The 12,586-nt window shown below is 37.5% G+C and overlaps 1 protein-coding gene across 6 annotated transcripts in view; it reads right to left on the bottom strand.

Annotated features, from left to right (window-relative positions):
* Nucleotides 1-760: 760 nt before the first annotated feature.
* The window catches only part of lmf1 (lipase maturation factor 1), a 55,702-nt gene continuing 43,876 nt past the window's right edge, over nucleotides 761-12,586 (bottom strand). For all 6 annotated transcript variants that reach the window (XM_077246021.1, XM_077246031.1, XM_077246002.1 and 3 more), the window contains 4 exons: nucleotides 9,324-9,477; nucleotides 5,678-5,861; nucleotides 3,041-3,153; nucleotides 761-1,183 (listed from right to left, as the gene is read on the bottom strand). In XM_077246021.1, coding sequence (XP_077102136.1) covers nucleotides 1,009-1,183; nucleotides 3,041-3,153; nucleotides 5,678-5,861; nucleotides 9,324-9,477 — 626 coding nt within the window. In that variant the 3' untranslated portion in view covers nucleotides 761-1,008. The remainder of the gene's footprint in view (nucleotides 1,184-3,040; nucleotides 3,154-5,677; nucleotides 5,862-9,323; nucleotides 9,478-12,586) is intronic.

The raw sequence follows: 12,586 nt of genomic DNA, 5'->3' as shown, positions 1-12,586 counted from the left end.
ACACACACACACACACACACACACACAGCCCCTATCCCTAAACCTACCCATCACACACACACACACACACACACACTGCTCCTATCCCTAGACCTACCCATCACACACACACACACACACACACACACACACACACACACACACACACACACACACACACACACACACACACACACAGCCCCTATCCCTAAACCTACCCATCACACACACACACACACACACACACTGCCCCTATCCCTAAACCTACCCATCACACACACACACACACACACACACACACACACACACACTTACACACACACACACTGCCCCTATCCCTAAACCTACCCATCACACACACACACACACACACACACACACACACACACACTGCCCCTATCCCTAAACCTACCCATCACAGGAGACATTCTGCATTTTTACATTTAAAAACAAAACAAAACTGCTTAGTATGTTTTTAAAGCCATTTGAAATATGAGGACTCATGAAATGTCCTCATAAATCACGTTCAAGTTGTAATACCAGTGTAATACCCATGTCATTATACACATTTGTGTCCTCACAAATCACAAAAACAAACACACACACACACACACACACACACACACACACACACACACACACACACACACACACACACACACAAAGCCCATTCTGAATGTACTGTATTCATAATTCATTTGATAAAGTGTTTTATGTATATTTAGTGTGTACTGTACTATGACTCCTTTGCACATTTTATAAGCTCTTCATAAGTTCTCACTGGTTTGCATGATTTCATTTAATGTTCAACAGTATCATCGCATGTACAATGTGAAGGTAGCGAATCATATTAATATCAGAAACAGGCTGTTTTTAGTGGCAGCCATGGATTGAACACACACTCTTCTCCGTCTTAAGAGGTCTCTTACTGTACAGATCGTCTTTGGCACCGCTTTAGTGAGGATATACTTCAGTGTGTGACGTACAATCAAACGTTTGACGTCCCCGATGTCCCGTGTGTGAGTCGCTTTACTCTGTGTCCGGGAGAGGCCAGTTCCTGGACTGAAAGTAGTTCCTGAGGCCGTCCAGGCTGACGGGGGGGAAGTACGGTCCGATACGCTTCCTGATCCACCATTTCCCCTGAGCGGCGCTGACACTGCCAGGACGCGGGAATTTATATCGAAAATGCTCTCCTCGAATCCACCTGGAAAAACAAACGCCTTCAACTTTTGCATTTGGAAATGCGTGTTTCAGCTCATTAAAACAGTCCATCCAAATGTGGAATCCTGTCCTTTCCTTTCTTGAGACTGAGACGATATATATTCATAATAATAAAAATTATTAATTAAAAACTATTATTAAGCTATATTTAATAACTATATGTTATTATTATCATTAATTTTCTTTTTATTCCTTCAAAATGACACTTTCCAGCAATTTTGGTCTCATTTTCAATTAACAGTTTATTAATAATAATAGTTACAAATAATACTTATAATATTATGTAATATTTTCCTTCATTGGAGATTTTTTGTGGGATAATTTGGGATGGGTAGGGATAAGGGTGTTTGGATATTTGTATAATTTTTCATCATTTATTTCTATGGATGTTAAAAAAAAAGTAAAACAGCAGTTTTTCATATATGTCATGCACATATTGTCGCTTAAGAATCTGCTCGATAAAAATATACATTAAAAAGAGAACTCTGAAAGCAATGCATGTGCATCTCATTCTGCATTCAAAACTATTTATAACTGTGAGAAAAGTCATTTTCAACATAGACATACGTATATGCATATAAAGTGACCCTGAAAAGTAATCTCGATGTAATCTTACAGTATAACAAAATATCTGCACTTTTGGGTGAACTTTCCCTTTAAGAGTCCACAGGTCATAATTGAAAATGTGACCCAAAATGAGCTGGAAATGAGAATAATTTCAATCAGTTTTAGGGAATACAAACTAAAAGAAAATATTACATAATATTCGAAGTATTATTTGTCATTATTATTATTATTATACTGTTAATTGAAAATTTGACCAAAATTGCTGGAAAAGGAAATCATTTAATTAACTTTCAGGAAATAAATAGCTATTAAAAGAAAGTATTAAAGAATAATAGTAGTATAATTTGTCTTTGTTTTTATTATTATTATTATACTTAATTTTGAAGGATTAAAAAGAAAATTAAAAATAATAATAATAACAAAAATATAAATATAGTTAGTAAATATAGCATAATAGTAATAATAGTTTTTAATTAGTCATTATTATTATAAATATATATTGTTAATAGAAAATTTGACCAAAATGGCTGGAAAAGGAAATCATTTAATTAACTTTTAGGTAATAAATATTAAAAGAAAGTATTAAAGAATAATTGTAGTATAATTTGTCTCTGTCATTATTATTAATTATTTGCTATAAATTGAAAATTTGAACAAAATAGCTGGAAATGGGAATTATTTATTTATTTTTTAGGGAATACAATTAAAAATAAATTCTTAAATAATAATAATATACACAATATTACATTTAATAAAGTAGTAATAATAGTTTTTTAATTTGCCGTTATTATTATTATTATTATACTGTTAATTGAAAATTTGACCAATACAGCTGGAAAAAGTAATAATTTAATTAACTTTTAGGAAATAAAAATTAAAAGAAGATGATAGTAGTATAATTTGTTTATATTATTATTATTATTAATGAGAACAATATACTGTAAATTGAAAAATTTGACCAAAATTGCTGGAAATAGTAATAATTTAATTAATTTTGAGGGAATAAACATGTAAAGAAAATATTAAATGATAATAGTATATTTAAATATTATATATAGCATAGTACTAATAATAGTCATAATTTATATTTTTCATTATACATAATAATATTATTATACATTTAAAAAATAACAGATTAAAATAATAAATAAAAAATGAAGATCCTTATTCAACCAGGTTTAAGTCCTCTAATCTCACGTCTGCTTTTATGTTAATGTAATGTAATATGTCCAGTACTTTCCCCGAGGTCATATCTGAGGGTTATGAGCTTTACCTGGGTTTCTCTCGGTCCTGGAATGGGTTGTGTGCCATCAGGGAAAGGATGGAGGAGTCGTTTGCCAGCAGTCGACCTGCGATGTGAATCACCCACTCGCTCTGCTCGTACGTCTGACAGACACAACCACAGATCAGTCACTGAAGACTTACAGTATGCATTGAGTATGCGTTTCGTATTCGTGATTCGGTGGCTCTGAATCATCAAAACACCATTCAAACTGCTTGCTACGGATGCGAAAAACGCAGAAAATCGAACCCGATCCGATTTTTTTTATGACGGACGAAAGTTTCGTAGACAGTGTGCAAGCGTGAGTAACATACCGTGAGGTCAAATTTTTTTTTTAACGTGCGGAAATTTCGGATGCGAATTTCTGACTCAGTGTGCAATGGCCTTTACAGCACAACTCAAGCATGTTTACAGTACTGTACATCTACTGTAAGAAGCTTTCTATTATATTCAGTTCAAAGGTCAGAAATAAAGGTCGCTTTGGATAAAGGCATCTGCTAAATGACTAAATGTAAATGTAAAAATGTCAGAAATAAAAGACACATTCGCTTAAAGATCACAGTTGTCAAACTCCATCATCACTGCAGGGAAAAAACACACGTTAGTAATAAAAAAAAACTGTGATTCAGAAGATTGATGATCTCATTTGCCTGTGCGGCTGAATTGTGTGTGTGTGTGTGTGTGTGTGTGTGTGTGTGTGTGTGTGTGTGTGTGTGTGTGTGTGTGTGTGTGTGTGTGTGTGTGTGTGTTACATAAGGATTATAAATAATCTTAATGATTTCTATTGACCAGGATTTTTGTACTGGGGTAAAATTCATCTTCTGCTGAAGAAATTATTAAAAGAAAGTGATTTAACATTGTTTTGATTGAAATTGACAAACAAAGATGCCACAATTCAACATTCACACATCCACATTAGAACTGAAGAAAAAACATAAAATAAAATATCAAGTTTTTTAGGTTTGGAAACTCACAAACATCAACGCACTATTTTTTATATGTATTCATGTTGGTTTCATACACTATGATTTTGAAAAACTTTTATACCGTTTTTAGAAAACGTTTAAAAAAATATGATTTGGTGTGCCATGTAAAAAGTACATATTTTTCGTACACCTTAAATATATGTGTACACATCCTAATCTTTATTTTCAAAAAAGGTTTTAAATATATTTTTTCAAGGAATGTTTTTCTTTTTATATACAGATATCATGATTTATTCATTCATAAATATTACAACATTTTTAGGGAGTCGCACCACATGACATTTTACACCCCGAACTAACATTTATAAATCATCAGAAAATAAGTCTGAATGAATTATAATGCAGAAACTACATGTATAGTATGTAGAATATGTGTATATAAACTACATTTTTATGTAGTTTTAATGATTTCCAGATGCTTAAAAACCCAGAGTGAATGTATTTTCCGGAGAGTAGGTTTTTTAAACATCTGAAACATCCAAAACAACTTATATAATGTCAAGCATAAAAAAAAGTTCACACATTTTGATTGCCACTATAATTTATGTCTGTTTATATGTTTTTCCCCCAATTGCTTTTCTGTGTGATGTGGAAATGAGAACTTTATGTTTATAGTATTTATATATAAAGTCTGCATTAATTATTTTTTTATTTTTATGTTTATTAATGTGAAGCTGCTTTGAAACAATATGTATTGTATATAACAGTTTAATTTTATTTATCTCTATTTTATCTCTATCTTTCTGAACGTAATAATAATAAAATGTTTTTAAACACCAAATTTTTACCCATTTCTTTTGCAATTTTTCGTAAAATATCATGGTACATCTCCTCTTTAAAGTCGGCATGAAAGTGAAGTTGCGCACGTCTCTTCTTCCCTATTGTGTCGTATATCCGAGTGAAACGCTTCTGGAACAATAACAAATGTGGGCGGGGCTTGATTTTGTCCGTGGAGAATTGATTGGATGATTGTGGTTTGCTATTGGTGGATCTCATGTGAGTGACAGGTGACAGGCCCCGCCCACATCATCAGAGAAGAGAAGAGATGCTGCGAGAGGAACTTATTCTGATTCAAGATTACCAGCAACAGGAATTTTAAAGTTTAACTTTCTGTTAAAATTACAAAGTTTTTTGTAAAATTACAAAATTACTGTACAAAGCAATTACAATTGCTTAATTACAAAGCACAGAGTCCCTCCAGCGGGAGTTATTCTCTATATCAGCGTCCATTGTAGTCTAGAGTTTCTTCCGGGAACAAACACATCACAATATTCCTCATTTAAATAATTCATACGCAGAATAAAGGGGCGGGGCCTGGTTGAGTTAGTTAGTAGTGTGTTAAACTGGCGGTTATGGAAAGGGGCGGGACACAAACACACTCGAAGCGCTCGACCAATCACAACACACTGCTCCAGCTGACCAATCAGAGCACAGTGTGCTTTTCAGAAGGAGGGGCTTCATATTGACAGGAAGTAAACAGAGTGTTACTGACAGACTGGGAAGAGAGGAGCCGCAACAATGGAGAATATGAGGAAAATAATCAACATTCAACCAGGAAAACCTTTTCTAGTAGAGCCTGAAAACAACAGCAAGATCAATTCAAAACCAGAATTGTCCAGTTTGTTTTCATGGTGACTTTAACCTGTAAAGCGGCGAACCACATGAGCCAGTCCAGCCGGTAGTGATACGGTGAGATGAGGCACGGTCTTCTATCCAGAGCTCCAGGTTTGCACATGAACTCGTACTCTTCCCAGATCACCTCCTCTCCAGTGTGGTTTACACTCATCGTTCCCTGAAACACCACCTCCGTTCGCTCCTTCGTGATGCTGAGAGAGAGAGAGAGAGAGAGTGCGAGAGTGCGAGAGAGAGAGAGACAGAGAGAGAGAGAGAGAGAGAAAGAGAGAGAGAGAGAGAGAAAGAGAGAGAGAGAGAGAAAGAGAGAGAGAGAGAGCGAGAGAGAGAGGAGAGAGAGGAGAGAGGGAGAGAGAGAGAGAGGGAGAGAGAGAGAAAGAGAGAGAGAGAGAGCGAGAGAGAGAGGTGAGAGAGGAGAGAGAGAGAGAGAGAGAGCGAGAGAGAGAGAGAGAGAGAGAGAGAGAGCGAGAGAGAGGAGAGAGAGAGAGGGAGAGTTAGAAGTTTAGCGGCTCTGCCATCTGCTGGTTACTGATGAGGTTTATATTAAAGGTGCTGTATGTAACTTTTTCACTCCACTAAAGCATAAAAATACCATAATATAGGGGCGTTCGCACAGGGTAGTTCTAGGGTCTGGCCACCAGGATGGTTCCCCGAGAACTAATGCTTCCCTTAGGAAAATTTTCCCGGTTGCGTTCGCAGCGCCGGTGGGAACTCTGACGTGAGACTCGCTTGTTTGTTGGGACTTTTATTTTGACGGCGCTGATAGCGCCAGAGTCTGAGCGTTCTCCGTGTTCATTAGTTTACGATCTGTCTAACTGTCCTGTCTCATACGTTATTAGATAGAACTGTTATACATAGAAAGGAGACAGTAATGAAAAGTTATTAGCGTATGCGTGTGAGCTAGTCTTTCACTGATTGTTTACAGCTTAAGAGAAGTTACACCCATAATTCGAGCAAAGCATCATGGGGCGCAGGAATAATGTGGATAGTGCTGGTTTAGACCCGACTGAAGTAGGAGATAAATTAGTTCCTCCAAAAGTTCCTACGGTGAGAACGCGGCAAAATCCGGGTACTTCCGTTAATAGTTCTAGGAATTATGAAAAGGTTCCTCCGGTGCGAAAGCACCTTATGTTTGCAAATATTTAGGAAACATGCTGAGTTCACACACTCGTTTCTCTGAAAAACACTTCTACAGAGAGTTATTTTACTTTGAAATGTTCCGTGTGGGAATGTGTGTTGTTGTTTTGGTCTGTGTGACTCCGCCCACTGCCGGTTCAGCCAATAGTGTTTCGACACCCCGGGATGCCAGTTAGCAGGAGAAACCACATATTGCAACCAGCAAAAAAACTAAACTATTCATCTAAAAATCTCTATGAACAAAAGCATATTAAAACACGGAAAGTCTCCTCGGCTTTCACTGTCAAGTGACCTATCTGTAAGCCCCTCCCCCCTTAGTTACCGTTGCTATCTCGGACAAACAAACGGAGTTGCTAACTGTCTTACAATGACCGCTGTTAGTGTGAAACCTTGTCCCAAGATGTTTTTGATCAATTTTGGAAACAGAAGGACCAGCTCTTTGTTAAGTGGGACTTAAAGCTGCCGTCGGCAACATTTTTTTGATCATATTCAGTGAAATCGACACTATATTCCGACAGAACAACATAAATAAAGTGGTTTTAGAAGAAAACCCGAGCTTCTAACTCCACATGGAGTGTGCTATTTGTTTTGCAAAAACAGAGATTTACGTGATTTAATAGAAGGAGAGATTTACGTGATTTAATTGGGTTCAAGCTGGATGCAGAGCTTGCAACATTTCTTCTCGACAGGTAATCGTGCTTTATCAACCATTTACTTTATTTCTTAGTGTTGTGTTAGTAATCTAAGTATGTTTGCCCAATTGTGTTGGTATGGATAGCTAACGTTCGCACTTGTTGGGCAGGTTCGTTAGCTTTGTTGCAGTGAAATCCGTGTGAACGTAACGTTAAGGTGGATAAACATGTCCAGATGAAGGGATAAAGTTCGGCTTTTTGGAAGAATCAATGCTACTCTATCTTTCTTACGAGAGTAAGGACAGTAGTAAAGCTACTGTTATTGTATGTGCTATCTGACTAGCTCCAAATACTCCATGGTGTTGATGGATGCTGATGAGACACAGAAAATCTGTTGCACACGCACTGACGAGCACGGACTCGGTGGGAGGGTATTCGTTGATAGTTGGGGAGGGACATGAGAGTTGTAAACATTCAAAATTTTGCCTAAGTCCACTCAATCTGCCAGACTTGCTGACTGCAGCTTTAATATACCATGGAGGGATTTGAAAAGATTTTAAAATAAATATGGTGGGTAACAAGATTAGTTTGGAAGCGAGGGTTTACAGATCACAATGCAAGTGGGAGAAGCCTCATGTTACGGTCGCCACGATCACATATAATTGTTTTTGAGCCTTCGGGTGTTAGCTATTGAGGTTTGTATGTTAGCATGTACTCACTAACTTTAATTGTAACTTAATGAGAGTATGACAACCAGAAAATAATCGTTTTCGTCTTCATTGGGATTGAGGTTGAATCCTTAGGGAACCAGGTTACTGTGCTCACATTACTGATATTATTAATAAACCGGGCTTCAGTCATATAGCGCGGATAATTAGTCCGTTCGTGCAAATCTTATCACACTTTTGAAATATGCTGGTGAACGTGTGCACAGTACGGTGATTCAAAACATGAATATCCGGCCATCCTCTCAGGAAACCTGGAATCAGTGTTACAAGTACCACAGGCACATCGTTTTATCATTTTTGAAGTATAAAACACCATAAAACCGACAAGAGTTTCAGATCTTCCAATGTTTCTCTATGGCGCAGAAACCTAAAGATGTCCGAGTTCCCCGTCCAACTGATACTCGGCTGCCATTGGTTGATCTGCGTTCGAGGGGAGGGGCTTACTGATAGGTCGCAAAGACCCGCCCCCTTTAGTTACTGTTGCTATGTCCGACAGGCCGCCACTCTCACACAACATCATGTTCTCACACAGTGAAAAATACATCGCGAAAAATAAGACACATGCCTTTGGTGTGAGAGACCCGGGTTTGAATCCACTGTGAGACACCAATGTGTCCCTGAGCAAGACACTTAACCCCTAGTTGCTCCAGAGGCGTGCGACCTCTGACATACATAGCAATTGTAAGTCGCTTTGGATAAAAGCGTCACACTCTAAAAAACGTTGGGTTATTTTTATTTTTTTTTTAAAGCACATACGCGATAAATTACCTTCTGAAAAGCGTCAGTACATTATAATCGGTTACTGTCTATTACTGAACCGATACCGAATCGTCCTCTTCTGCATCGTGGTGCATCGTAGAAATGATTAATTTCAACGCCCTACTACTAACTCTACTAACTGACTGTTTTGTCGGACAAAAATGGCGGATTCGGCAGATGGCGGATTATGATTGGTCAGATCCCCTGTCAATCAAACTCCCTGCGAAGGGTTAATTGCGCTCGTTTCTGTTGCGTCTCCTCAATCTGGCAACCCGCTAAGCGTCGAGTCTGAGCATGAGGCGGGAGAAACAAGCATCTCCAACTGCAGTACCGATTTCGACCACTAGCTGTCGATATTACAGACTGCACCTTTAAGTTCAGACAGACACGGATGCGGTACCTGCCGAAGGCTCCGTACGTGTTGACGATCCTCAGCGGGTCAAACGAGGTGTTCATCGCCTGTCTGGAGCTCAGCAGGTTCATCACCACCGGGACACTCAGATACGCTATCAGGAGACCCAGAGACACGTTCAGTACACGTCTGATCAACACACCTGAGAGAGAGAGAGAGAGAGAGAGAGAGAGAGAGAGAGAGAGAGAGAGAGAGAGAGAGAGAGAGAGAGAGAGAGAGACGAGAGAGACGAGAGAGACGAGAGAGACGAGAGAGAGAAGAGAGAGAGAGAGAGAGAGAGAGAGAGAGAGAGAGAGAGAGAGAGAGAGAGAGTGAGAGAGAGAGAGAGAGAGAGAGAGGAGAGAGAGGAGAGAGAGAGAGGAGAGAGAGGAGAGAGAGAGAGAGAGAGAGAGATAGAGAGAGAGAGAGGGAGAGAGAGAGAGAGAGAGAGAGAGAGGAGAGAGAGAGAGATAGAGAGAGAGAGAGAGACTGAGTGACTGAGACTGGTTATAATCATACATATACTGCTTCTCAAACCTTCATTTACTCATCCAAGACATATTCAATTGATCAAAAGTGACAGTAAAGACATTTATAATGTTACAAAAGACTCTGTTTCAAATTAATGCCGTTCTTGTGAACTTTCTATTCATCAAAGAATCCTGAAAATTAAAATGTATCAGTTTCCACAGAAATATGAAGAAACTGTTTTCTGTCTGCTTTTTTATAGTGATTTTTTTCAAGCTCGTCTAATTCTATAAATTTCATGTTTGTTTTTTTTTGTTTTTTTTGTTTTTTTTAATAAAGGGACCATGTAAAATTTTTAACATAAATGTTTCCATTTCATGCATTGTACCGGATTTAGCCAAAGGCTAATTTTCATCCGTAGTCCCCAGGCAGGTCAACGCTAACATAAAACTACACAGACAATACCTGTGTTCACATACAATAAAAACATGCATACAAACACAGACTATCAGGGCCACACAAAAAAAGTAAAAAAAGAAATAAATCAACCAATTAAACTGCAACAATCTCAATGTTTACAGTATTGGTTCGATTTAAAAAAAAGATTTAACTTCAATTTAAAAGACCGAGAGCTTTACACCCTTTTATATCCTCTGGTAGGGCATTCCACTGATATATTATAGTGATTCTTCCAAGCTCGTCTCATTCTATACATTTCATCATGTTGAATCCACTGTTTTGAGTAATACAATATGATGCAATAATGTGCATAAACACTTTTGGCCATACCACCCATCTCTATACACTACCTCTTCAAAAGACTGTTATTCAGTAAGAGCACATTCAGTTGCTCAAAAGTGACAGTAAAGACATGTATAATGTTACAAAAAAATGGTATTTCAGATAAATGCTGTTCTTTTGAACATTCTGTTCATCAAAGAATTCAGAAAAATGAAATGCTTCCACAGAAATATGAAATGTGATCATGTGACACTGAAAATTCAGCTTTGATCACAGGAATAAATTACAGGTTACGATATATTCACATAGAAAACAGATGTTTTAAATTACAATAATATTTCACAATTTTACTGTATATTTGCGTATTTTATAATGTTTTATTATTAGTCTGTTTTTTTTTTTTTTTTACAATTTTGCTAATTCGGTTTGATTCTGGTATTTATTGCATTTGTCTTGATTGTACAGCACTTTGGTAAAACATTAGTTATTTTTAATTGTGCTTTATAAATAAACATCAACTTCAACTTTATGCTTATTGGAACTAGATGCTTATTAGCGGAGCAACAAACTCAATAGAAACAAAAAAGAGGATGCAGAGAAGATCCCACAAAACTACAGGCAGTTGACGGCATCTCGTTATTTATTATTATGATTATTACAAAAAACTGGTTACACTTTATTTTAAGGAGATGTAGTACTCAAAAAAGTACTGAGTAATATTAATTAACTACATGTACTTACTATAGAGTTAGGGTTACGATAGTTCATGAACTCGTTCATATTTTGGGCGAACGTGAACTGAACGTACTGTATTACTGCCTGCAAACTTTGCCCAACGATAAAATAAGTGCTGTCTGTGGTTCTATATGGGCTGTGGCAATACTTTTGAAAAATAATAGCTTGCAGCAACATTATGGAAAAACAGAACTATGAACTAGTTAAAAATTTTAAATGATGAACTATGAACTGAACTAGGAACTAGTTCATGTAGAAAGTGAACTTTCCCAACACTGGTCATTACTATAGTAAGTGCTACGTCACCTTAAAATAAAGTGTTACCAAAAAACTTAGCCAAACACTCAACACTCTCTGGCGTTTTAGTACATGGATGTTTTTTTAATGTTTTGTCATCTTGTTCTGTTGGTTTTACTGCAGTGTAAAGCACTTTGGATCTACGGTGGTCGTCTGTAAGGTGCTATATAAATAAATAAACGAAACGAATAAACGAAGTACATGTAGAAACATTTATCTACGTCTAGGGCTGGGTGCCGAGTTCGGTACTTTTTAGGTACCGACCGAATTGCCTCGATACTACCGAGTATCAAAACATGTCTTGTTTTTCGGTACCAAGTTTCGGTACCTAAGTGGTTAATCTCGTCAACGTCAGTGAAACAATAAACATGCAGCATGATTGGCTGTGGCTGAAAAACATTAGTTTACGCGGCTGCCCAGAGACATGCCTCGTCGCACGTGAGGCTGTAGTGTGTGTGTGTGTGTGTGTGTGTGTGTAAGCGTCCAACCCAGATAGATAGAAAATATGTGGAAATGATCAAAAGTGTACCTATGTACCCGCCTCGATGCCATAAGCACACGATGCAATATTTTCGACAAGATAATTGCTGCCAAGACCGGTAACACGGTAAATCTACACTTAAAAGCGCACAGAATACACTCAGAAAGTTTATCCGCCTTCGACTACAAGAACTGGAGCGCGTCACATATAAACCAAAACTCAGCGTATAGGATACTTGCCTCACAGACATGAGAAATAGTTCTATATATGTTCAAAATATGTCTACTTTTAAACGAAACAATTAGAAATAAATAGTTTGATTACCTAATCCATATAGGCGCGCGCGCGTTCACTACTGCAGGGATGACGAGTCAGCATCGCAAATTCGCAATAATCATCTTTGCAGCCAACACGTTTAGTAAACACTTGTTCATTAATAAACAATTAAAATATCTCCTTGCTATCGTTTCCCGACACATCCATAATCATTAGGCTACTTTTGCCAGTGCTTTGCGCAAGCTTCATGTGTGCTGAGCGCGAGGCATATATC

Source organism: Siphateles boraxobius, unplaced genomic scaffold (assembly GCF_051911475.1).
Source record: "Siphateles boraxobius isolate OS27281-9 unplaced genomic scaffold, OSU_SipBor_1 103, whole genome shotgun sequence".
Classification (NCBI taxonomy): Eukaryota; Metazoa; Chordata; class Actinopteri; order Cypriniformes; family Leuciscidae; genus Siphateles; species Siphateles boraxobius.
This window is presented reverse-complemented; position numbering and strand designations above follow the sequence as displayed.